We start from the raw sequence: 26,518 nt of genomic DNA on the forward strand, positions 1-26,518 counted from the left end.
CTGTAAAACCCAATAAGTTAAGGCAACTCAAACCGTTTGAGGAAACTGATTGCAACAAACCATTTGAGTTAAAAAACGAATCTATATAAGTACTGTGAACTTACTCTATTTACGCTGAAGTAATGAGGTATAGAATTTATTTTCAGTCAATTTTAAGTTAACTACACTCATTTCATTTAATAAAGTTTTGCAGTGTATAGAATTCTGTCTACAAATATTGTAAAAGATATAAAAAATACAGTTAATTTTTCCCAAAACAGAGGGAGCGACAAAACTAAAGCTCATATGGTCACCAATATAAACTGAAGGTCACCTGGTGGTCATGTCCGGTACTGCAGCCAAACTAAAACTTACTGAACGCTCATTTTGGAGATATTAAATTCAAATTTGGAATATAATGTGTTCACAAATTCAGCTTTGACTTTCTGTCAATTTTAGGCTAAAACAAGTTTAGGAAAGTGCATATTGAATGTAATGTGTTGAAATAATGCATGTAAATAATGCAGACGTTGGCTGAATATAGTTATCTGAACATGCAGCTCAACTCCTTGTTCAAGCTCTTGTTCTCTCCAAACTGGATTACTGCAACTCTCTACTAGCCGGGCTTCCAGCTAACTCTATCAAACCTCTTCATCTGCTCCAGAATGCAGCAGCACGAGTGGTCTTTAATGAACCTAAAAGAGCACATGTCACTCCGCTGCTCATCCGTTTGCACTGGCTGCCAGTTGCTGCTCGCATCAAATTCAAAGCTCTGATGTTTGCCTACAAAGCGACTTCTGGCTTTGCTCCTTCTTGTCTGCTCTCACTTCTGCAGATGTATGTGTCCTCCAGAAACTTGCGTTCTGTGAATGAACGTCGCCTCGTGGTTCCATCCCAAAGAGGGAAGAAAACACTTTCGCGAACTCTCGCGCTCAATCTGCCCAGTTGGTGGAATGAACTCCCTAACTGCATCAGAACGGCAGAGTCACTCGCTGTCTTCAAGAAACGACTAAAAACTCAACTATTTAGTCTCCACTTCCCTTCCTCATCTGCAATTGCCTCTCTGGATATCACACTAACTGTACCCAAAAAATAAATAAATAAAAAATAATAATTACTAACGCTTTCCTTCTTAGACTTTACAGACCTGAAACTTGCCTACAGCACTTATTCACTGTTGCTCTTAGTTGTGTAAATTGCTTCTTTGTCCTCATTTGTAAGTCGCTTTGGATAAAAGCTTCTACTAAATGACTAAATGTTAATGTAAATGTAAGATCTCTCACAGCTCTATGACCGCAGCTTTGGCCTCCAGGAGTCGGTCATTCATGTATTTCTTCATTCTCTCCTTCCTGCTCAGCGGCACGCTTCTCTTCTTCTGTGAACGCTTCTTCCTCATCTGATGCCCATCTGCTGATAGAATATTTAATAGATGTAAAAGCAGGGCCACTGTGCACAGTAAACACATGTAGGCCTAAACAAGATTCTTCACTTTTCTTCCTTTGCTTGTTTACTACAATATTATAAATCAATAACACAGAGGTTTATAGTTATCTCATAAATATTAAGTAAATAGCCTTAAGCACACCCAAGTGTGTACACTTGAAACACCACCATGATACAGAACCATTAAAGGCACAGTTCACCCAAACACTGAAATATTGACTATTTTGGACTTTCTTTCTTCTGTTGAACAGGCAATGAATGACCTCCATAGTATGTGTTGAGCATGACAGTCAAGGCTTACAGGTTTTCTTCAAAACATCTTCTTTGTGTTCAACAGAAAATGAAAGTCATAAATAGTGAGTAAATGTTCTTTTTTAAGTGTAAATATCTCTTTAACTGCAGATGTAGTTCACTCGTCCTTCACTTGTTTAAAGCTGATTTGAGTTTCTGGTTAAGTGTTAGTTTAAGTACCAATTCCCACTATTAACTAGTCTTATTACCAGTCTATTATTATTATTATTATTATTATTAAACAACATGTGGGAGAATAAATGAGGAGGAGTTTTTAATTTTGGTGTGAACTGCCCCTTTAATAAGTCCTGTCCTCCTGCTGCAGTGCTATGCACACTGGAGGGCACTGTTCCCTTGAGCACTAGTAAGCCTGCATGTGTTATTGTTCCAGCTGTCTGCTGTTTGAGGTTTGCTGTATAAGCTCTCTGCTTTGTGTCTTCAGTTGTGTCTTGGTTTTACGTCCTGGGTTTTTGTTGTATGTTCAATTATGTACCTGAATTAGGTAGGCTAAATTGAATATAGTGTATGAGTGGGAAACATCCATACATCCATACAAACTCATTCACAAAGATGGGTTGCAGCTGGAAGGGGATCCCCTGTGTAAAACATATGCTGGATAAGTTGGCGGTTCATTGCACCGTGGCGACCCCAGAAGGACTAAGGACCCCAGAAGGACTAAGCCGAAAAGAAAATGAATGCATATTAATGAGTAAATGTAAGTAATTGTGGCAGGTCATTGATGGTGTGTGTTTCTCCTGGATCCTCCCGGTGCCACTTGACCATGTTGAAGTGTGTTTTCAGTGGGCCATGCAGTGGGGTCAGGGGTTATAGCTGGTAGCATTGTGTGATGTGGGGAAATGAGTACACAACCATGCCTTCTGCAGATATTTATACTGACTGTAGACAACGTGACGGAGTGTAGAGGATTTTGTGTGTGTGTGTGTGTGTGTGTGTGTGTGTGTGTGTGTGTGTGTGTGTGTATTTATGTATGTTCATATGGAGATCTTACCCGCTCTCTCAGGACTCTCTGCTCTCTGTCTCCGAAGGAAAGAGACCTGAAGAGGAAGGAAGGGTATTCGTCGGCTGGTGTTTTCTTCTCGTTGTCTCGATCCTCCAGTCATCTTGTTTTTCTCCGTTTTCCTCTTTAGCTTCTTAAAGAAGTCTGGCATCTCCACCTCCTTGTTATCCCACAATCCATGACACTGAAAACACACAAACACATTTCAGTATCGTCATCATCATCATCAAACATTCCCGATGACAGTGTGCTGTATATTTCTGTGCAGGTGAAGCGCTGCTGATACCTTGAGGATGGAGCGATGGAAGAACAGAGCGATTAACTGAATGAGGTCTACCAGGACGTATCCGTCTTTCTTCTCCACTCCTACTATGTTGGGTACGGCGAACGCTCGCTCAGCATTGATGCCCAGGTACGCTGATGTGGTCCATGGGAAGAAGCCGAACTGGAAAAAGTACTTCACCACCACTGTGAGCTGAGGGAAGGAGGAGGAAAAGGGAGCATGTCAGGTATAAATGCATCATATTTCAAATCTGCACATTTTACACATCCAGGAATTGGTCAATGAGATCAATCTAACCGACTGGACACGTGAGTTTACGCTATATCATCACCACCGCCCGCAACATTCATGAATTCAGGAGTCTCGGCTGGGTCAGTTGGTGTTTCTGTGTGGAGTTTGCATGTTCTCCCCATGTTGGCATGGGTTTTCTTCGGGTGCTCCAGTTTCCCCCACAGTCCAAACACATGCGCTATAGGGGAACTGATCAACTACACTGGCCATTGTGCAAGAGAGTTTGGGTGTTTCTCAGTGATGGGTTGCAGCTGGAAGGGCATCCGCTGCATAAAACATATGCTGGATAAGTTGGCGGTTCATTCCGCTGTGGCGACCCCAGATTAATTAAGACACTAAGCAGAAAAGCAGATGAATGAATGAATGATCATTTGGAACATGACGAGCTGACCTGAGTGTAGATGATAGCGGTCATCCAGAAGCGCTTGGTTGGTCGTGGCACCGACATCATGGCCCACAGGAAGATGAGGATCGGCAGGAAGAGCGTGAGCAGAGAAGCAGACACCACATGATTGAAGATCATCACAAAGTAGCAGAACATCTCCGACTGAGACTCCATCAGATTATACAGAGCAAAGACGAGACGCAGGCCACGGGGCAGCGACGAGTAGAATCTGTCTGACTCCTCGATCTCTGGAATATCAAAAATGCTGCGTAGAGGAAGAACAAACAGGGAGAGTTAGACAGCATTACTGCAGCGAAAATGGAGTATGTTCGCAGTACTCATGTAGATGAGTTTTTGAACTGAAATGGTTTGCAGTGATCAGTTTCCTTTAGCGGTTTGAGTTGCCTTAAACGGCCATGAACCCCCCCGCCCTGTTTCAGCAGGGTGTTTTTACGCCTCTAGTTTGGAAAAAGTCAGGAAAGTGGGTGTGTCTAGATCTGTTTGGGTAGGAGTGTCTGGGGAGGGAAAATGGGCAGGGTTTGCATAAAAATGGGCAGGGTTTGCATAAAAATGGGCAGGGTTTGCATAAAAATGGGCAGGGTTTGAATAAAAACGGGCAAAGTTTGAATAAAAATGGGCAGGGTTTGAATAAAAATAGGCAGAGTTTGAATAAAAATGGGCAGGGTTTGAATAAAAACGGGCAGGGTTTGAATAAAATGGGCAGGGTTTGCATAAAAATGGGCAGGGTTTGAATAAAAACGGGCAGGGTTTGAATAAAATGGGCAGGGTTTGCATAAAAATGGGCAGGGTTTGAATAAAAATGGGCAGGGTTTGAATAAAAATAGGCAGAGTTTGAATAAAAATGGGCAGGGTTTGAATAAAAACGGGCAGGGTTTGAATAAAAATGGGCAGGGTTTGAATAAAAACGGGCAGGGTTTGAATAAAAATGGGCAGAGTTTGAATAAAAATGGGCAGAGTTTGATTAAAAATGGGCAGGGTTTGAATAAAATGGGCAGGGTTTGCATAAAAATGGGCAGGGTTTGAATAAAAATGGGCAGGGTTTGAATAAAATGGGCAGGGTTTGCATAAAAATGGGCAGGGTTTGAATAAAAATGGGCAGGGTTTGAATAAAAATCGGCAGGGTTTGCATAAAATGGGCAGGGTTTGAATAAAAATGGGCAGGGTTTGCATAAAAATGGGCAGGGTTTGCATAAAAATGGGAGTTTTCAGTTGAGCACGGGCTCAAATTGCTCAAATTGCTTCATTTACTCAAATATATTAAGTTCACAGCACTCATATAAATTAATTTTTGAACTTAAATGGTTTGTTGCAATCCGTTTCCTCAAATGGTTTGAGTTACCTCAACTTATTGGGTTTTACAGTGTAGTAGAAGCATCATTACATCTATGAGAGTCCCCACCAGGATATAGGAACAAGTCTCTCTCTCTGTGTGTGTGTGTGTGTGTGTGTGTGTGTGTGTGTCTGTGTGTGTGTGTGTGTGTGTGTGTGTGTGTTTCTCACTTGTTAAGCAGCAGTTCGCTGGCAGTAAGTGCTCTGGTCTCCTGATTGAGTGTTCTGGGCTCTGGGGTCTCTTCTTTTTCCACCTGGTGCAGATTCATTTGTTTGGGAAACTCTGTCAGCACGATGTCGGCGGTGTTTTCTTCATGTGTCCATCCGTCTGTCAGCATTTCACATCCTTTATCAGGATCCTTCCGCTCTTTACTGATATCAGGAGTTCTTTTGAGGAAAAAGAATCAAGAGAAATTACGCACTCTACTGTAAGTGTGTGCTGAAATCATGATATCACTTCATTTTTTGCTGACTTTAGATGCCATGTAGTCGGACCATCAAAATTAAGTTTAATCAAGTCAAAAATGATGTATACTCTGACTGGGCATCTCCACAGTGTTGCTCAGAGTCGAGCGGTGTGAAGTCAAGCTCATCCACGTCATCTAGAGTTGGCTGGCGGGTCACCAGGAGAGTGTCGTCAGTCTGGCAGCTGAAACACACACAGCACAAGGAGAGCCGAGTGTTTTATTTTCCCCATGTCACACATCTCACAGTCAAACAGGCTGGGCTTGAAGTACAAAGAGCAGGTTGGAGAAAATAAGGGAGATTTTTGTTTAATTACTTCCGCAGGTAAGTCAATCAAACAAAAACCGTTTTGGCCGTTAAATGACCTTAAAAGATTTTGTGAACCAGAAGCGGATACTTTCATTTCAGTATGTTGATGTATTTCCAACTGTTACATGCCTGGGGGCGTTGCTCTGTTGTTCCCTCCTCCCCTTTCTGCTTCTATTTGCTGTCTCCTGCACTTCTAAAATCTAGGTGTTCTGATTGGTTGGCAGAGTTCTCCCGAGTGGACCAATCAGAAGAGGATGGGTGTTATTTAAGTGGGGATCCATGTTGCTTGTTGCTGCTGTGTTTGTTTGTGTAACTTTTGGTGCCTATCTTGTGTTCGGGTTCGCTTTAAAGAGAGTTTGTGATTTAAAAGTACCTAGAGGGAAGTGAAGGGAAGTATGTCACGTGACCTGCATTTTATTAATTTGTTATTTTCTTTGATTTGGCACCACTTATTCTCCTTCCCTCCATCAGGTATGTTTGTTTACTTTTTGCATTTATTGTAAATATACTTTGGGTGATTTAAATGTTCATTTCTTTCTTTATTGTAATAAAGTCTGTGTTGATTCATAGCAGTTAACGTCTCAGGGGAATTCTTAAAATATTGGGTTGTCATAATTATGTTAAGCCCTTTTTCATCCTCCGAGCCACACGGGGCGTAACGCCAACTGAAATGGAATATTGAATAGGGACGGGGCTTTCTTCTGAGCAGCATTCCCTCATTGAAAACGGTAAGGAGGGCTTGGCTTAAAATATTGATATATATAGTTGGCTAAGGAAGGCCTCAGGTTGACATCAACAGAAAAAGTGCCTCTCCAAACACAAAGATGGCCAAATATATAATTAAATTAAGTAATAATTTATTTGTAAAAAAAAAAATAATAATAATAATAATAAAATTCCATAAATTAACATGCAAAGATTAATTATTTACCTTAAGAACAACACTGTGAAATAGCCACTTAAACATAAACATTGTAATTTTTCATTTCCTGCAGACTTTAATTGTAAAGTATATTAGATTGACCGACACATCAGACATGATGCACACACGGGTTGCCAGATTGATGATACAAACAGATCACGAGCATACCTGACGACCGAGCCTTACACTAAAAGCTGATCAGCTGATGCTTACACTTGAAGTCTTTTAATTATTTGCTAATTACAAAATACACCTCAAGTGATCAACTGTGTAGGACTAGGACTAAAAATCAAACTTCATATGTTAACTTTAAATTTTTATTCACCAAAATGCCACAATTAGGATCAAAGCCTAAAAGAGTCAGTTTTAAAGAGTTTCACACACACATAATGTACTTTCAGCTCGAACATCACTACACACTCTAGGGACATCAGCATTTTGTAAACAGAGGCAGAATAGGTCAGCTTTTAACTTGTTCATCATACCTGGACAGGCTGCTGCCCCATGAGTGTAGGCTGTTGAGTTTGACATATCCCCGAGGGTAGCTGCTCACTGCAGGAGGAGAGCAGGTCATTTCTTTAACATCCTCCTTTTCTGTGTCCAGCGTGTCCTCGGTTTCTTGTCTGGACAGCCAGGTTTTGTAGAACTTATGAATGCTCTCATGATTGACGTCCCTGCCCTGACAACAGAGGATTACAGTTCATCTTTAACACGGCTGTTGTCTTCTGGATGTAATTCTGTGTGCACTACTACATCCTCCGGGTCAACAAGACCCTCCTTTACTAAAGCTCTGACGTAAAGCAGATCAGTTTCTGTTTTATTCTGGGAATCTGTTCTCAGAGGAACTTCACCTTGTTCTGCTGTATGCTCAGTAGAGTTTTCTCAAAGCGAAGCACCTTAGAGATGTTCAGGCTGTCTTTACAGAGCGCATTCAGACCTGATATGGCATCCTCCGTCAGACGCAGAAGGAAAACCCAGAGGAACTTCAACATGTCAAGAATACGCCGGAATATGTGCTCTACAGAAAACACAACACATGTTTAAAGAAAACTATTCAAGTTTCATCAATTAAACACATTCATAATCCAGAAGCATTACACACAGCTTATTCTCCTGTTATGAAGTCAGGACTGGAATTATTAGTTTACCCCTGGCAAACTCTGACTAAGGTTATAGGTCTTATTATCTTTTGGGTAAGGCCTGTGTCATGTTTGAGGTATGAATAATTTCAGGCTTGATTGTATATACAGTAGGTTTCCTATCATAATAAAGCTGCAGTAATAAAGTGCATTCTGTAATCCAGAGGAGTAAACAAAATAATCTGATGTCAAACTGAAAAATAAGATTATTCTGCTTCCCCATCGTCACATTATTGTGCTTGTTTTAAGGAAAAACTCTCTTAATTTTGCCTCATTATTTCTGAAAACAACACTACGCTTTATATTTGTCTAGAAAATGCTTCTCCATTTAAGACTTTGCAGTTATTTAGACTAGAAACAAGACACAAACTCTAAGTAGAAAGCCGTTTTTGCAGTGTGTATGCATCCACAGCTCTTACTCAATGCTTTGTTGAAGCACTTTTGGCCCCAGTTAGTTTGATATCTACCAGTTACTGCTGATATCTTTGTCAGCTATACTGTATATCAATACGGTACAAATACATAATATAAAGCAATATTAAACCTCTTTCTTCTTCTCCTTCTTCTTCTTTAAGACTCTCCTCCTGCAGCTCTTCTTCAGGCTCATCTTTGTCGATACCTAAAGTACATCAGTTAACATTCTCTAAGCATAAATATACACACACACACACACACACACACACATATATATATATATATATATATATATATATATATATATATATATATATAAAAATATACGGCTGAAGGTTAAATTATTCGCCAAGTTTATTATTTATTTAGCAGTTTTTATTTTCAAATAATATATATATATATATATATATATATATATATATATATATATATATATATATATATATATATATATATATATATTTTTTTTTTTTTTTTTTTTTTTTTTTAGCCAATATTATTATGATTTTTTTTTTTTGGATTGTCTCCAGAACAAACCACTGTTATACAATGACTTGCCTAATTACCCTAACTTTACCCTAATTACCCTAGTGAAGCCTTTACATGTCACTGTAAGCTGAACACTAGTGTCTTGAAGAATATCTAGTCTAATATGATGTGCTGTCATCATAGAGAAGAGGAAACACATCAGCTATTAGAGATGAGTTATGAACACTGTTATGATTAGAGATGTGCTGGAATTGTCTCTAAATTGCAAAGAAAAGAATTAAAAGAATTCACATTTCACAGGAGGGAGAATAATATTGACTTAATCTGTAAACACACACTTCAATAGGGTGAAAACATTGTGAAAATGGGTTCCCTCTTATCTTCCTCAAACCGACTTTTGATAGGAATATATGGATTATTATTATGTTTTTGTCATTAGTTACTAGTTTTATGATGGATATATATATTTAATATTTTGTTAACACTTTAGGTTAAGTACCAATTCCTACCACGACTTGCTTATTACCTCCTAATTATTAAGATATGAACTGCTCACTTATAAAGTATGATCTTATTTTACATCCTTAATCCTGCCCAAAGTCTAAACCCAACTACTAACTATTAATAAACAGATAATTAGTAGTTTACTGAGCTACAAATCTTAGTTAATGGTTTGTAAATAGTGTAAATTATACATTTAAATAAAGTGTGAGCAATATCTTTGAAATGCTATATATCAGGCGTCAACAGTTTCGGTCCTGGAGGTCCGGTGTCCCTGCAGGTTTTAGCTCCAACTTGCCTCAACACACCTGCCTGGGTGTTTCAAGTATACCTAGTAAGAGCTTGATTAGCTTGTTCAGGTGTGTTTGATTAGGGTTAGAGCTAAATCTCCAGGACACTGACCCTCCAGAAACAAGTTTGGAGACCCCTGCTATATATGCTTAGACATTAAAACATCAGACATTGTTATTTATTTTTAAAAATTGTGGAGATTAAGCAATGTCAAAGAACAGTGCGGTGATTTCCTCACATGGATGCAATAAAATAACCAGACTATTACACTGTATAAACCTTAGATTTGGCCTGGAAAGGAAGTAAAGTAAATGAATATTTAAGCAGAAACTTATTTCATGCAAAGGTACCCTCTTGTCTGTGCAGCTTTCTTTTCTCTTTACTGGTTTCTTCTTGTTCTTGCTGATTATAGGCGTTGAGGGCTGCTTTCGGGCCCGCCACCCACGCCTCATACGCCAACTGTTGAGAAATACATCAAATAATGAAAACATGAAGTGATCTGTAAGCATAATCACATCTGCATTACATCTCCAAACAACTCATAAACAGGAACTGAAGACGAATCAACAGAAGAGGGACATTCTGTGAGTCTGTGACATCTTCCAGGTAGTTCAGCACAGTGTGCATACAGTGTTGTAATACCCAGAGCACAAACAGCTTTATAGGTATATAATAAGACGTGCAGTCATTGATTGGGAAGTGCTGTTATGAGCAATGAATGGGTTATTAGCTTCTGTTTCTCCCGTACCTGAAAGGCTGTTTTCTTCATAGGTAAAATGCTCTCCTGTGCCCTGTCCTTCACCTCCTCCTCCTCTTCCTCACTGTCAGTGTCAAACATATCGTATCCACAGTCTCCATCTTAATAAACAAGCAGACACACACGGGTCAGTTAGCTCTTCATTATTCACGCACAGATCACATTTTATTCATAATTATTACTCAGTTCAGTTCAGTTGTGGTTGAGTTATGGTCTGACTTAAAGTCCCAATGAAACAGAAGGGAAGATTGTCCTTTTTTCCGCTATTATGATGTACTTCCACTTGAAACAGTCTAGTCCCGCCCTAAATGACTGATAGCTCCACCCTGAAGCACGTATAGCCCCGCTCCATACAGGACTAATAGTGACCCTCAGTGACTGATAGCCCCACCCTTAAAGACTAATAGACCCACCCTAAAGGACTGAAAGCTCCATCCTAAAGGACTGATAGCCCTGCCCTTAATGACTAATAGCTCCGCCCTAAAGGACTGATAGCCCTGCCCTTAATGACTAATAGCTCCGCCCTAAAGGACTGATAGCCCTGCCCTTAATGACTAATAGCTCCGCCCTAAAGGACTGATAGCCCTGCCCTTAACTACTTATAGACCTGCCCTCAAAGACTAATAGCTCCACCGTAAAGGACTGATAGCTCCGCCCTAAAAGACTGATAGCCCTGCCCTTAACTACTTATAGACCTGCCCTCAAAGACTAATAGCTCCGCCCTAAAGAACTGATAGCCCTGCCCTTAATTACTTATAGACCTGCCCTCAAAGACTAATAGCTCCACCCTAAAGAACTGATAGCCCTGCCCTTAATTACTTATAGACCTGCCCTCAAAGACTGATAGCTCCACCGTAAAGGACTGATAGCTCCGCCCTAAAAGACTGATAGCCCTGCCCTTAACTACTTATAGACCTACCCTTAAAGACTAATAGCTCCGCCCTAAAGAACTGATAGCCCTGCCCTTAATTACTTATAGACCTGCCCTCAAAGACTAATAGCTCCACCCTAAAAGACTGATAGCCCTGCCCTTAATTACTTATAGACCTGCCCTCAAAGATTAATAGCTCCACCCTAAAGAACTGATAGCCCTGCCCTTAACTACTTATAGACCTGCCCTCAAAGACTAATAGCTCCACCGTAAAGGACTGATAGCCCTGCCCTTAACTACTTATAGACCTGCCCTCAAAGACTAATAGCTCCACCGTAAAGGACTGATAGCTCCGCCCTAAAAGACTGATAGCCCTGCCCTTAACTACTTATAGACCTGCCCTCAAAGACTAATAGCTCCACCCTAAAAGACTGATAGCCCTGCCCTTAACTACTTATAGACCTGCCCTCAAAGACTGATAGCTCCACCGTAAAGGACTGATAGCTCCGCCCTAAAAGACTGATAGCCCTGCCCTTAACTACTTATAGACCTACCCTTAAAGACTAATAGCTCCGCCCTAAAGAACTGATAGCCCTGCCCTTAATTACTTATAGACCTGCCCTCAAAGACTAATAGCTCCACCCTAAAAGACTGATAGCCCTGCCCTTAATTACTTATAGACCTGCCCTCAAAGACTAATAGCTCCACCCTAAAGAACTGATAGCCCTGCCCTTAACTACTTATAGACCTGCCCTCAAAGACTAATAGCTCCACCGTAAAGGACTGATAGCCCTGCCCTTAACTACTTATAGACCTGCCCTCAAAGACTAATAGCTCCACCGTAAAGGACTGATAGCTCCGCCCTAAAAGACTGATAGCCCTGCCCTTAACTACTTATAGACCTGCCCTCAAAGACTAATAGCTCCACCCTAAAAGACTGATAGCCCTGCCCTTAATTACTTATAGACCTGCCCTCAAAGACTAATAGCTCCACTGTAAAGGACTGATAGCTCCACCCTAAAGGACTGATAGCTCCGCCCTAAAGGACTGATAGCTCCGCCCTAAAGGACTGATAGTCCCGCCTATTAAAAGGCTTTCTATATGAAAGTCATTTCGAGGGGGCAAAAGACACATAAAAATAAACAGAAATATAAGAAGAGTACATTTTGATTACATGGCAACTTTAAGTAAGAACCAATGAGAAGATGGCCTGTAGTTCATACTAAAACACACAACAACACACAGAAACATTCCTATATATCTGTTTTATAGAGTGGTCAAGGATCTGTTCCTGCACCTTTGCGCTTTGGCAGATGTGAGGATTCAGGATGAGCAGGAGAGGATGACACTTGCTGAGGAGGAGGATTCTGCTTTGACTTGATCTTCTCCATTCTGAAGGACAAAAAATGAACCTGGCTTCAAAATGGTGTAAACCATTACGATATTTCAATAATTATTGACAAAAATAAATAAATAAATATATTTATATATCCCCATACTGTTTCTTCAGGATCTCCACAGATTTGATCTCCATCTCTAATCTCGCTGCCACCTGTTTCTTCACTTTGGCTTCAAACAATTCTGCACCTCTAAACATGAAGGAAAATCATTCAATAATTAACATTTAGGCTGTTTCGGGGTCTTTTTTTAGGCGAACAATAGTCATTACTGAACTGCTCTGTGAAAAATTCTGGGTTCCTTCATGTCATCCCGGATACTGAATAATGTCGGTGTTTCAGGTGTTGTTTGTTCTTTCCTCACCTTGAAGCGAGGATTTTAGACGTCTGCAGGTCAGACACGACATAGAGAAAGTAGTAGCTGAGGAAGACTCTCCTCTGAGCCAGCAGCACAGTGAAACAGATGGCATCCCAGATGATGCCCGCCTCACCCTCCGGCAGCTCACACTGACTGTCAGGCTTCGCTACCGAACACACGAGACAAACCCCAAATCTGTCATTAAACCTGTGTGATGCTCAATGAAGAACTGACTGTAAAAGGACAATGATCCCTCATTACCAGCAATGAATTAATTCTTTAGCAATGATTTACTGATTTCAAGGTTTCTTTTTTCATTCAGTGTGTATGCAAAAAATCTCAAAACTTTGCATGAATATATAGGGGCAGAAATTAATTTAAAAAAGGGCATTTTTCCAGCTGTGTGCTGATTAATGTATTATACTATACACAATCCTGTTTGAAAACACAGTACTTACGCAGACTGTAGCCTTTGATGGTGCAGAACATGCTAAAAGCCTGAATCAGCCAACAGCCGTGCTTCTGTAGAGGATCCAGATACGCACAGGAGCCGAGCTGTTCACACAAAGCAAACAAACAGTCAAGTCTACTGCTGGAGTGTTGTGTCTGTGTTAAAGCATGCGTGCACAAAAAAAAGACGCTTTGAGAGCAGAAAACTCATTTAAACCAGCTATTACAACACAATCATGGAACACATCAACACACAATGCTGGGAAAACACTTTGCATGGATTTGCTTGATGCTAGTTTTCTGAACAACCAAATCAGGCTGATCAGAAGATCTTAAATGGATTATACACACTAGAAAAACTCATATAAAGACAAACACTAGCATCCTAAAATCAATCCTGTACTGGACTGGCAGTCAGCACGCAGCATCTGAAATATCGGAGAAAAATGCTATCGCTCGCAAGTGTCAGACATAGCCAGCCCCTTAAGAGAAATAAGCGGCTACTAAGGGCCCCGCCGCCACTAGAGCTAGTTCACTACGAATCTAACGTTATTCTTCAGATGTAGAAAAACTGAGGGGAGAAGGATATCATGGATCAATATGATACAATGAAATCTAATAGCACATTTATCAAAAATAGGCAATGACAGATTGAAAAACATATAAAATATGTACTTATTTCCTGGTTTTACAGACCTGCTTTTTGTTTATTTGTTTTTTTGGTCACACTTTAAAATAAGGTGCATTAGTTAATGTTAATTAATGCATTTATTAACATGAACAAACAATAAACAATACATCTACTACAGTATTTATTCATGTTGGTTAACGTTAGTTAATGAAGATACAGTAGTTCATTGTTAGTTCATGTTAACTCATGGTGCATTAACTAATGCTAACAAGCACGGACTTGGATGTAAATAATGCATTAGTAAATGTTCAGTTATGATTAATAAATGCTGTACATGTGTTGTTCATGATTAGTTCATGTTAGTAAATGCATTAACTAACGAACCTTATTGTAAAGTGTTACCGTTTTTTAAAATTAATTTAACAGAAATGCAATATTACTAAAGTGTCTTTCACTGACATATTTTGCTCACTTTCACTGGTAATATTTTTTCCTGAGACATGCTTATAAAAGTGATGTCCACACTGCATTAATCATAGTTTAATATAAGCTCTGGGCCCTGCATCTCAAATGTAAGGAACAGGGAAGGAGACGGAAGTTATGATATTGTGTTCTGCTATTAACATTAACCCAGTATTTGTTGCTTCCCTTTTTCTTATAGGTTATTTATATTAATATTTTTCATATTTACTTTATATTATTTGCTTATTTGTTTTATTATTTATTGATTAATTTATTTTATTAATCTCAATTGTTTTTTGTTGTTGTTGTTTTTGTGAGTTCAGAATGTATACTTTAGTAGTGCATCTTCACTTTTGGCTAATTATTGTGTTTTTGCTTTTGGAATTAACTAAAAAAAACTCAACCTAGTATCTGTAGCTACAGAATCTTCAATCAGTTTGCTAAATTATTAGAATATGTTATAACACACCAGAGGGATGCAAAGTAAGAGCATCTGGTCCCTTCATTAAAGTTCATTGAAGCTGCTAGTTGACAGAAACCGTGCTGTTTTAAAATGTCTAAATCATAGACGGTTATTAAGTAGAAGAAATCAGGCTTTACTTTTCTGTTTCATTGATTTATTTATTTTATTTAATAAGCAATATAATCATTGTGGGCCGGTTTGCAATACTCCACTATTTAGAGCAAGTATAAAGTATACAATAATATTAATATTATTAATAAAGTTATTGTTAATATTATTATTAAAGTAATAAAGTAGTTTTCATTTCCTAATAAGTATTAAATATCATTTCATAATTAATCGCCTCATTATTTATTTATTTATATGATTTATATATGACATTAGAGTGCGTGTTAGCTTTTGTAAGTGATTTGATGTTTTAAAATAAACTATATAATGTCCTCAATATTAGTAAAGGAAACACAGGCTCTATATGTGGCATATACATATATTTCAGTTAATATGGAAAGCGAGTGCATGTTTTTACTAAACTATTATTCAACCCAGGCTCATTCTGGAAACGTAGCCCCGCAGATGTTTTTGGAGATCACGATTTACATGGCTGGAGGTATGTATGGCCGCATTTTTCCTCTCCTCTTCTTCTCGCTCGCCGGCTGGGCTGACGGCTCGCCTCTGTGTGGAGGGCTTTTTCCGCCACAACTAGTTTGTTCGCTTAGCTCGTGCCGTTACGTTGGCGGAGGCCCGGAAGAGGAGGAGAAGCCGGCGGCGGCAACGGAGATGACTGGGTTCGAGTCCGGGAAAGAGCAGTTCCAGAAATCAGGTAAGATGAAAAGCACAATTCAAAAAATAAAAGCCAAACGAGTTCACGATGGGGCGAGAACGCAGCAAGATCCGAAAACTCGGTCAAAATCGGACGAGGGCTTTTGCTTTTTTTTTTTGGACGGCTTTTGTAAACCAATCGCTTGGGTTTAGGGAAAGAGGAGGAGGAGGGTGGCTGGGTCGGCCGATCAGTCGATCATTAAGCCATTCAGTCAGATGGACGTCGATAGACAGCGGCCTCTGGCGGCTTTTCACGGGAGTACAGCGTGTGCACATGAGAGCCGTTCGAGACATGAAAAAGCGTGCACAGTGGCCACTCGCGGATTCGCGTAAACAAAAACTGCAAAAAAGTAGACCTCCCGGGACGTATTCCGCAGTCTTCAGAAATGTCTGCGGGGATACGTTTACACAATGAGCCTAGGTTACTAATATTGGATTGTTTTTAAATGCGTGTGTGTGTAAAACAATATAATCTGCACAAATAAATGACGAGGCTTCTTCTCTAAAGAAGTAGTTCCTCCACCCTGTTTAGGGCATCATTATGGGTGTTTTACATTATAACTAACGTGGTTCAAGCGATGGATCTGCAACAGAGAAACTACGATGTTGGGGAACACTCGTCACTACATCGCTCTTTTCCCAAATCATGCATCATGCCATGATAGTTCAGCCGCGAGTTTTGTCGATGTTGTTTAGGAAACACACTCCAGCCTGGGAAAGCAACTATACAGCTCAGGCAGTCTAACATCAATCTGAAAACCAATTAAACCATCATAGAAGTGTTTTACCGACAGCAAGTTTTTGAGGCTGATGACCACGCAGGTGTATGCTATCAGAGCGTCCCACAGTCTCAGCACATACTGCACCGGCTGCAGCAGTAATGTGCCTCCGAACAGCATGAAGTAGAAGCAGGCCACCAGATAACCCAGACACAGCATGTTAATCCTGGTGGTTCCCGTGATGAAGATGAGGCACAACACCAGCCAGAAAAAATAACTGAACACAAACACCTTCACCATGTCCAGATATGACCTGACGACACACACAAACACACGTCATGCCATACCCCATCAGTCTACCCGGTACAATAAAGCAACTCTGAATGCATGTTGTGGAAGATGTGTGCTAATAGAAACCCATCCGATACCGGCAGTGAAGGAAGTTGTTGACAGGAGTGTACTGATTGAGTGTCTGTGGATCCAGATTCCGGCTGATCTCCACGTTTTCTCCAGCGAGGAGTCTCACACAGGCCTGATTTTCCTCCTCGAACACCTTCCACTGCAGCGACGCCACCAGCAGCAGCAGACAGTCATCTGACGGGGGACACATGCAGAACATGAGAACCGTGCAGGCTTCTCTCTTAGAGGATATGCTGATTTACTGTGGTGTGATGGAGAAAATCACAGAGGATGAAGGTGGCGTTGGGACTCATGGCGTGGTCTGGGAGATACAGCCACTTTATCAGGTTAGAACTCAAAGCCGGAGAGGAACTCCTCCAGGGATAATCTAGAAGAGGGCGGACTCATGATCAGGACTCATGCTTTCAGATCTTCTGCTTTATTAAAGGTGCCACAGAAGGAACATCTGCGTATACTGAGGCACGGCTAAATATTAGGAGGAAATGATATACCGTCCGTGAGCATCACACTTTTGTCATGTGAAATATATATAGTCATAAAATTGGCAGACATTCTCACAGTGTATAAACAGAAAGCACACTTTAAATGACTGTGATTCATGAATAAATGTAGAGTAGCTGACCGCTGCAGAGGGCCGGTGGTACACCGATGCACAGCAGGTACTGCAGCACCATGAAGCTGGCGATGAAGCTGCAGTATTTTGGCCAGACTTCTCCAATGGCTTTCCTGCGCCGACGAGCCAGAACCACCATAAGAGCCAAGGAGTGCAGAAGCGCACAGAGATCCATCCGCTGGCCAATCACGTTCACCGCTACCACAAAACACACCTGATGCACAAAACCACAAGGAAAATCTCTTATGTTTATTTCAAATATGACTGAAACGTTTCGTTTTTCACATTTACTGAGACTAATATATACAGTCAAGCCCGAAATTATTTATACCCCTGGCAAATATAGGCTTATACAATGCTTAAAATACACAGGGTGTACAACAACACACACATATCTTTACAGATGAACACAATTAAAGGATTAGAATGATCCAGACATGATGATTCTCTACATCAATATAAACACACTGCCTCCATGCCTTCCTCACCACGGGGGGCTTCTTCAGTTTATGACCATCTGCATGTGTATAATGTGATTATTATTAGCAATATTATTGATTATCTGCAGATTTACATTAGTTTTATTAAAAACAAGCTTAGATTTGTCCACCTGTTGGATAAGAACAGGACGTGTGTTTGGATATCACTCAGTTTTCTGACCACACTTCATTGTTATTGTTCATTTATTCCTCTGCTGGAGATTAAAGCTGAATTTAGAAACAGTTTTGAAGCAAATCTTTGTGTTTAACAAAGGAGATTAAATATGTGGGTTAATAGATGTGTCCAGTGGAGAGAGTTTCCACCGTTTCCTCACTCCACCAAAGTAAAGGAGTAAAGTAAAGGAGTAAGGTAAAGAAGGCTGAATGGAGGAGGCTCGTTCTTTATCCTCGTGCTGCAGATGCTCTGTTTAACTGATTTCTTGCTAGTGAAGCCTTCAGTTTTTCGCCATGTAAACAGCAAATACACCATGGAGCAACGCAACTGACTCTTAAAGGGAATGAGAGACAAGACTCTGATTGGTTTATTCTCAAAGCACATCTATATCTGATTAAGAGAATAAGCTCAACCCTGTTAGAGCATGCGCCAGGGCACAAACCCTGTTTTTCTGTCCTTAAAATAGCAAAAGTGGATTCGGACACGCTCTTAATGCTTTTGCACCATGCGCTTTAGACTTTGTGCCTAGATCATTAATTAGAGCCCTAAAAATAACTTTTAAATCAGCAAGGCGCATTCAAATCAAGACTGAACACGCATCTTAGCTGTATGAGCACTGTGCTACTTCCAACAGATCGCACTATTTTGTTCTTTTCTCTTTTTGATTCTTTTATAACCAGTTTTAACACATTTTAATCTGTTTTTAATCATTTCTATTTTTTTCTTATACTTGTTTTTTATTCTTGTTTATGTAAAGCACTATGAATAGCCACTGGGTATGATATGTGAAATAAACTTCCCTTGCCTTTTATTCAGCCAGCAAGTTTTTATTGACCAGAAATGACCAAGGCTTCTCCCAAAAGTTAATCAAACGATGTACAAGAGGCAAATATTCCTCAGCTTTTCTTTACATTTCAGCAAAAACTTTATGTCAGAATTTTCCAGGAATAATTTCGATCCCGGCTCTACACTGAAAAAAATTATTCAAAGATGATTCCTTGGATTTACTAAATTTTTTTATGTTAGTTGGTTGTAAACTATTTTTTTTTTGGGCTGACTTTAAACAAACAAATTAGGTTGAACATTATTAAACTTAGTTTGTTTAAATTCAACACAAATAAATTGTTTGCAACAGTTCTGCATGCACCACTTTTTTCGGTGTACCGTTGAGGTACCAAATGGACCTTTAGGTATAAATGTGAACCTTTTGAAAAGGTGCCACCCCAAAGACAACTCCAGTTAAGAGTGGCAAATACATTTACTGTAAAACATTACATGCCAAACTGTAATTAATATTAATTGAGTGATGTTTTGAAATATTTCTAAACTCCACTGTAAAAGAAATCCAGAGTTTTACAGTTTATTTCTGGCAGCTGGGGTGCCTGATAAAACACATAAAATAACGGCTGTTAAATTACAGACATTTACTGTAAAATAACAGAGGTTGAATTACAGAAATTTACCAGAAATTTAAATGTAAGGAAATGTCTATAATTTAATTGATAATTTACTGTATATTTCTGTAATTTAACAGCCGTTTTGTTTTTCTGGCACCCCAGCTGCCAGAAACACACCGTAAAATTACAGATTTTTTTTTTCAGTTTATCTGTAGGTGTACTGAGGAAACTCTTAAAGCTTTAAAAGGTGTCTCCTATAAAGGAGAGATTTCACCATGCAGCTCACATCATTTCAGCAACAGCATATCATATTCAAGCTAACTGCACGCTAATTTGACTTACCTCTAAACCAAACTTGTAGAAGAAATAATTAACAAAATATTTGACGGAGGGCAGGATGCCGTGGTCCAGGTGATGGTGTGTGACAGCCTGAAATATGATGCTGCTGTTTGCTGTTTTTAGGCCGTGTTGGAGGCGGTGGTGGAGCTGGTGTCGATGGACCGTCACGTCCACCACAAGCAGACCTAAAATCAACAGGTGATTCTGTTCACATGGAATCACCAATAAACAAGTCAATGGAATAATTAGTTTTTATTTTTTAATTATTCTTTAGCAGTTAGCATCTTTATACACTTCAGTCAACATTAGAAATTTATTTCACCCATAAATGGAAATTATTATTAAACTGTCCAGCTGGTGACGCTAAACAAACCAAAAAAAGGCATGATCGGCAATAAAAAAATGACACTTTGTCCCTCTTCTCAACAGGGAAAACCAACAACAAGCATCAAGAATGCATGATTATATGCTATCACGGCTTTGCAATCAAAAACTGTGATTATAATGGAAGTCAATGAGGCAAAAACAGCACCAACATAAGGAAAGGTTAGACACAATATGTGTCAAAAAAAGGTTTGTCAGCAGAAATCATAACATTTGATTAAAAAGAAAAAGCTGTGGCCAAATTAAGCCTCAAAATCAGGCCAGAGTACATGTAAATGACCAAACAGCACACGAGGATTATTAAAATGAACTCAGGTAGACCGTCATCTACAGTGTGATATTTAAAAAAGAATTGATATAAAATAAATATATTAATAACGGGTTCATTGTGTTAATAACAGTAATCAGAATACCCAGAGGCAGGGCAGGATGCGATCCTCACACTTCTTCAGTCCGCCGACCCACATGAAAGGGTCCACTGGTGCCGAATACAGAACTGAATTCCCCAGTAGATCAGCTGGAACATCAAGAGTCCCACTCTCATTGGAGGAGGACAGACCCTAAGGGGCGGTTAAGGGGCAGTCAGAATATTACATTACGATTGAAACATTTTGGACATGTACACTGTAAAAATATCTCTGTATTTTGTGATTCATGTTCGGATATTTTATTTTCCCCTTCGTACGAATTTGTATCAATTTGTATTCTAATTTGTACAACATAGTACGATTTGCTCATCACCCACTCATGGGTGCCACGCCTCCTTTTTAAAATCGACTGAACTTGTACGAATTAGTCACTAAACTGACAAAACGTACAATACTTACGTTTCCTCGTAAGATCAGGCTGGCAGTGCAGTATTGTGTGTGTTGGTGTTGTATATTACGCTACAGAAGCCTTAACTGCAGCACATTCTCTGTTATTTTACACACTTATTCCTCTACATATTATTTCTTTTATTATTTCAAACCACTAAAACGTCAATGAAGTCACTTTGTTAAACTGTAGAGTTGAATTTACAACATAAGAAGTGGATCAACATACCATAATGCAATTCACCACCACAGATAAACACAAAATACACAAAATATACAGTGTATGTATGACTAACCATGGCAAGAAACAAGCCATAATCACCTACATTCAACAGGTTAACATGCTTTATTACATGGCTGTCTGGAACAGTTGATTCTGATAGGTCAATTTCAACATATTAAGGTTTGCTATTCCCTGATAACAACCGCTGAATAACACAGAGCTCAAAATCATGTTGATCATCACTGAATGCATTCACAATCATATTTATACCCGTCACACTTCTGTTTTTGACAGTTTGGTGCTGTCTTGTGACAGAAATAATCTGTAGGTTAGTGTATACTCCATGTAGTTTCCTCATTTTTACTTTAATTAAAGAACTAATAAACAATTACAGCTTTGATTAATGTTTTGTGTCTATTTTTGGGAAAGTAGCCGTGTAATAAACAGGCTAAAGAACACCCAGGCGGTTGTTTTTGCAGAGTAAACCATTCTGTTATTCATTCCTTCATTTTCTTATCGGCTTAGTCCCTTTAATAATCAAGGGTCGCCACAGCGGAATGAACCGCCAACTTATCCAGCATGTTTTACGCAGCGGATACGCTTCCAGCTGCAACCCATCTCTGGGAAACATCCATACAAACTCATTCACACTCACACACTACGGCCAGTGTAGCTGATCAGTTCCCCTATAGCGCATGTGTTTGGACTGTGGGGGAAACCAGAGCACCCGGAGGAAACCCACGCCAACACGGGGAGAACATGCAAACTCCACACAGAAACACCAACTGACCCAGCCGTGGATCGAACCAGCGAGTAAGGCAATAGCCCTACCTACTGCACCACCGCGTCACCCATTCTGTTATATAACTGATAAAGATGTGGGGCACTATTCTGTGATAACAACCTCTTGGATGTACTTTATCCATCACAAATCTACCATCCATAGCAAGGTTTGGTGTAATTTCTTGAAGGTCTAATCCACTACAGTTTTTATTACTTGCTTCATTCTCATCCTCGTATTCATTCATTTATCGGTTATGAAGATACTTTTCCTATGAAGCAATACACAATACTTACAGCAGTGCAGTTTGATGAATACTCTGAGGGTTTGATGCTTTTCAGCTGGTACATCATTTTACAGACGACCATCACACAGGCCCACACAGAGGACACATTGAAAGCCACAGGCCGCAGTCTCGGATAGGGCAGAGCAAACGTCCACAACACCAAAAACACAAAGTTCATCAGTGAAACCTGAAATACACACATTGCATTAGTTTAAGGATCCATTCCCACTAACAGTGCTCAGCTTCACATTGGGCAGCTGATAAACCTGTCAGGCTTCGTTCTGTGATAACAACCGCCTGGATGCACTTCATCCCCATCTTATTCTACATCCCTAATCCTACTCAAAGCCTAAGCCCTACTACTTCTATTAATAAGGAGCAAAAGTCAGTCAATGTGGCTCCTGTCGCTGTTCATCTAGAACTCCACATCTATAATCCTCTTAGTCTATGCTGACATTATCATCAGCAGCTCAAACACTCTAATGGCTAATGGACAGACGGCTGCTTCTCACTCAGGGCTGCTGATTATGCTAATGAGATGAAGATATGGGCACTAGTGGGCGGGGCTTCCCCCTCTGATGACACGTACAAAGAGAGAATGTCAATCACAGTGTTTCTGCATCAAGTCTGATTATAACAAACACAATTCATTCATGTTCACTATTAAGGCTGGCTATATTCACACACAGCTGACACACAACTGGGTTTAAACCCCTTATGGTTGTGAGACTTGTACCTTAAAATAAAGAGTGAGATTTGTGTGTTTTTTGGTGCATTACCTCCTTCACACACACCCAGATGATGCCGGTAGAGACGAGTTTGAAGCTGTGGAGCTCCAGTAACCTCCAGCACAGCTCCTGAACTCTCCATAATAGCAGAACGAAGCGCAGGATCAGCTCGTGCAGCCGCTCCAACACCAACAACCACTGCTGCACCACCACCGGCACTGCAACAGACACACACACACACACACACACACACACACACACATCTCTGCTTTACCTGCTGGATCCGTTTACTTAACTGTAGATCAAATGTTCAAGATTGAGGATGTGTGAAAACAAATGAATGAATGAATAAATAAATGAATGAATGAATGAATGAATGAACGAACGAACGAAATGAATAAATTAATTAATTGATAAATGAATAAATAAATAAATGAATAAATAAATAAATAAATGAATAAAAGAATGAATAAATAAATGAATGAACGAATAAACAATTAAATTATTAAATAAATAAATGAATAAATAAATGAATAAATGAGTGAATTAATAAATAAATAAAAATGAATAGACAAAAAATAAATAAATGAATAAACTAATAAATAATTAAATAAATAAACGAATAAATAAATAAATACAAAATACAAAATAAATGAATGAATGAAAAAATAAATAAATGTATAAATAAATGAATAAATGAATGAATAAATGAATAAAAAAATGAATGAATGAATGAATGAATGAATAAATAAATAAGTAAATAAATAACTGAATAGATGAATAAAAAAATAAAAAATAAATAAATAAATAAATAAATAAATAAATAAATGAATGAATGTATGAATGAATAAGTAAATAAATAAATAAATACTTAAATTAATAAATGAATGAATAAATAAATGAATAAATAAATGAATGAATGAATGAGTGAATTAATGAATGAATATATAAAAATGAATGAATAGAAAAATAAATAAATTAATAAATAAATAAATGAATGAATGAATAAATAAATGTATGAATGAATGAATGAATAAATAAATAAATACATAAATACATAAATAAATAAATACTTAAATTAATAAATGAATGAATAAATAAATGAATGAATGAATAAATGAATGAATTAATGAATGAATAAATAAAAATGAATGAATAGAAAAATAAATAAATTAATAAATAAATGAATTAAATAATAAATAAATGTATGAATGAATGAATAAATAAATAAATAAATAATCAGTCCTGCAGTATGGTGAATGGATAATGTGTATATGGTGCTTTTTAAACCAAACTGTTCAGGTAAGAATATTACTAACCATCATCCTCTGAATCTAACTCTTGATGTTCGTCCAAGGTGGAAGATGAGGTGTTCATTTGATCGGCTTGTTTTCCACGTAGCTGCCCGTCCTTCAGCCTTTAATGGAGAAAAGATCATGCTTCACCACACTTAACATCCTGCCAATAACTGCTTTTTCCCAACATTCTTCACAATATCTTGTTTTGTGTTCAACAATTAAAAGTTTAGGACCACTCAAGTGTGAGTAAATGATGAGACATGTCTTCTAGCTCTGTGACTTGCATGATGTTATAGCTGTGTACTGATTTACATGTGCACTTATGAGTGTTCACTGTTCAGCAGTGGTTCTGGCGTGGATCTTTAAGTGTGCTGATTTAAAACTGAAGATTTTATCTGCAACATAAACATGCACTCTTGCATCATGCAGTCCTAAATGAGCCGCTTACCATGTCTTCAATTTCTCAGAGCTTTTCTTCATTCTGCAGGAGATAAAATAAGAGTTCATAAAGGAGCACAAAGGTAATTGGGAGAGGAATGTAATGTAGTGGAAGACTCAAAATTAAGGTGTCCTATGTCAGCACACTGCCCACAAGTCTGTGGCTCATTCATGCTCACATAATTAATCAATCAGTATCAAATAAGCAGCTAAATCTGCTTCAAGTAATCAAATACTCACATGTCAAAAACCCCCTGAAGCGTTTCTTTCAGGTCTTCTTCTCTGAAATCAGAAGATAACAATTATATTTCAAATAACCTAGCATTAATACATTTACAGCAAATAATCTTCATTTTGGCATAAGATTATTTCTCTTCCCCCATTGGCAGATTATTTGGCTTGTTTTAAGGAAAAACTCTCTTCATTTTGACTCAATATTTCTGAAAACAACACTATATTTTTGCACTATAAGTTTCGCTTGTCTAAAAAACGCTTCTTGATTTAAAAAAAATAGTAGATATTTGTACTAGAAACAGGACAAAAACTCTGAAACGCTGCTGTAAGCAAGTCCCTGAACTAAAATATGACTAAACTACAACCTCAGAGCAGACGATTATGTGGAGCTTTAAATCTTCTAAAGTGTTATAAAGTAGTTGCTGTTTGTCAGTTGTCTAAAAGATGTGTTGTGTTTCTGACACACCTCTTTGCTCTGTTTGTAGTTGTAACTGTGTTCAGATCAGTCAGACAGAGGAAGTCCGAGTTGAAGTAGTGCAGCTGAAGGATGCAGGCCAGGAGGAAGAAAGCTGGACGTAAGATTCGTGCAAAGAGTTCAACCGTGTCAAACTGCTCCAGTCCAAGATCTCGCAGGCTACGATCACACAAGTTTCAGATGATCATAAACATGGACATATGCGTGAAGTCACTAATTATTAGCTCTCTTATAAATTTTTAATTCTATTAAATATATTTCCCAGGTGTTGTTTAACGGAGAGAAAGACATTGAAAAATATAATAGTTTTAATAACTGGTTTCTTTTCTCTTTGCCATGATGATAGTGCATAATATTTGACTAGATATTTTTTCAAGACTCTAGTATTTAGATTAAAGTGACGTTTAAAGGCTTAACTAGGTTAATTAAGGCAGGGGTTCCCCAAATTTACGGCCTGCGACCCCAAAAATCACAATTCCAGTGACTCACAACCCCTAATATCCTCTGAGGTGGTTATTAATACAGAAATCCTGCATGCAATGGATTGAATTTATGAATGAATGAATGAATAATAAATAAATAAATAAATGAATAAATAAATAAATAAATGAAAAAAATTAATAAATGAACAAATGAATAAATGAATAAATAAATAAATAAATAAATAAATAAATAAATAAATAAATAAATGAATAAATAAATAAATAAATGAAAAAAATTAATAAATGAACAAATGAACAAATGAATAAATAAATAAATACATAAAAAATGAATGAATGAATGAATAAATAAATAAATAAATAAATAAATGAATGAACAAATAAATAAATAAATAAATAAATAAATAAATAAATAAATAAATAAATGAATGAATGAATGAATGAATGAATGAATGAATGAATGAATGAGTAAATACACACCAAAAGCCCCAAGTCT

General features: G+C 38.4%; 1 protein-coding gene across 7 annotated transcripts in view; it reads right to left on the reverse strand.

The window, feature by feature from the left end:
• si:dkey-11f4.7 overlaps positions 1-26,518 on the reverse strand; it is a 60,724-nt gene that overhangs the window by 10,868 nt on the left and 23,338 nt on the right. For 4 of the 7 annotated variants that reach the window (XM_009304390.5, XM_073912338.1, XM_073912339.1 and 1 more), the window contains 27 exons: positions 25,574-25,741; positions 25,114-25,155; positions 24,884-24,916; positions 24,457-24,554; positions 23,189-23,355; positions 22,420-22,596; positions 20,718-20,864; positions 19,924-20,124; positions 17,540-17,744; positions 17,183-17,284; positions 16,926-17,091; positions 16,567-16,810; positions 13,412-13,508; positions 12,960-13,119; positions 12,698-12,787; positions 12,496-12,590; positions 10,319-10,428; positions 9,921-10,029; positions 8,420-8,494; positions 7,588-7,754; positions 7,222-7,415; positions 5,576-5,689; positions 5,212-5,427; positions 3,697-3,955; positions 3,018-3,206; positions 2,723-2,915; positions 1,263-1,389 (listed from right to left, as the gene is read on the reverse strand). In XM_009304390.5, coding sequence (XP_009302665.1) covers positions 1,263-1,389; positions 2,723-2,915; positions 3,018-3,206; positions 3,697-3,955; positions 5,212-5,427; positions 5,576-5,689; positions 7,222-7,415; positions 7,588-7,754; positions 8,420-8,494; positions 9,921-10,029; positions 10,319-10,428; positions 12,496-12,590; positions 12,698-12,787; positions 12,960-13,119; positions 13,412-13,508; positions 16,567-16,810; positions 16,926-17,091; positions 17,183-17,284; positions 17,540-17,744; positions 19,924-20,124; positions 20,718-20,864; positions 22,420-22,596; positions 23,189-23,355; positions 24,457-24,554; positions 24,884-24,916; positions 25,114-25,155; positions 25,574-25,741 — 3,945 coding nt within the window. Of the gene's footprint in view, positions 1-1,262; positions 1,390-2,722; positions 2,916-3,017; positions 3,207-3,696; positions 3,956-5,211; positions 5,428-5,575; positions 5,690-7,221; positions 7,416-7,587; positions 7,755-8,419; positions 8,495-9,920; positions 10,030-10,318; positions 10,429-12,495; positions 12,591-12,697; positions 12,788-12,959; positions 13,120-13,411; positions 13,509-16,566; positions 16,811-16,925; positions 17,092-17,182; positions 17,285-17,539; positions 17,745-19,923; positions 20,125-20,717; positions 20,865-22,419; positions 22,597-23,188; positions 23,356-24,456; positions 24,555-24,883; positions 24,917-25,113; positions 25,156-25,573; positions 25,742-26,518 lie in introns of those variants that run through there. The other 3 variants (XM_073912337.1, XM_068223521.2, XR_012385069.1) reach the window with 2 other exon arrangements.

Source organism: Danio rerio, chromosome 9, assembly GCF_049306965.1.
Source record: "Danio rerio strain Tuebingen ecotype United States chromosome 9, GRCz12tu, whole genome shotgun sequence".
Lineage (NCBI taxonomy): Eukaryota > Metazoa > Chordata > Actinopteri > Cypriniformes > Danionidae > Danio > Danio rerio.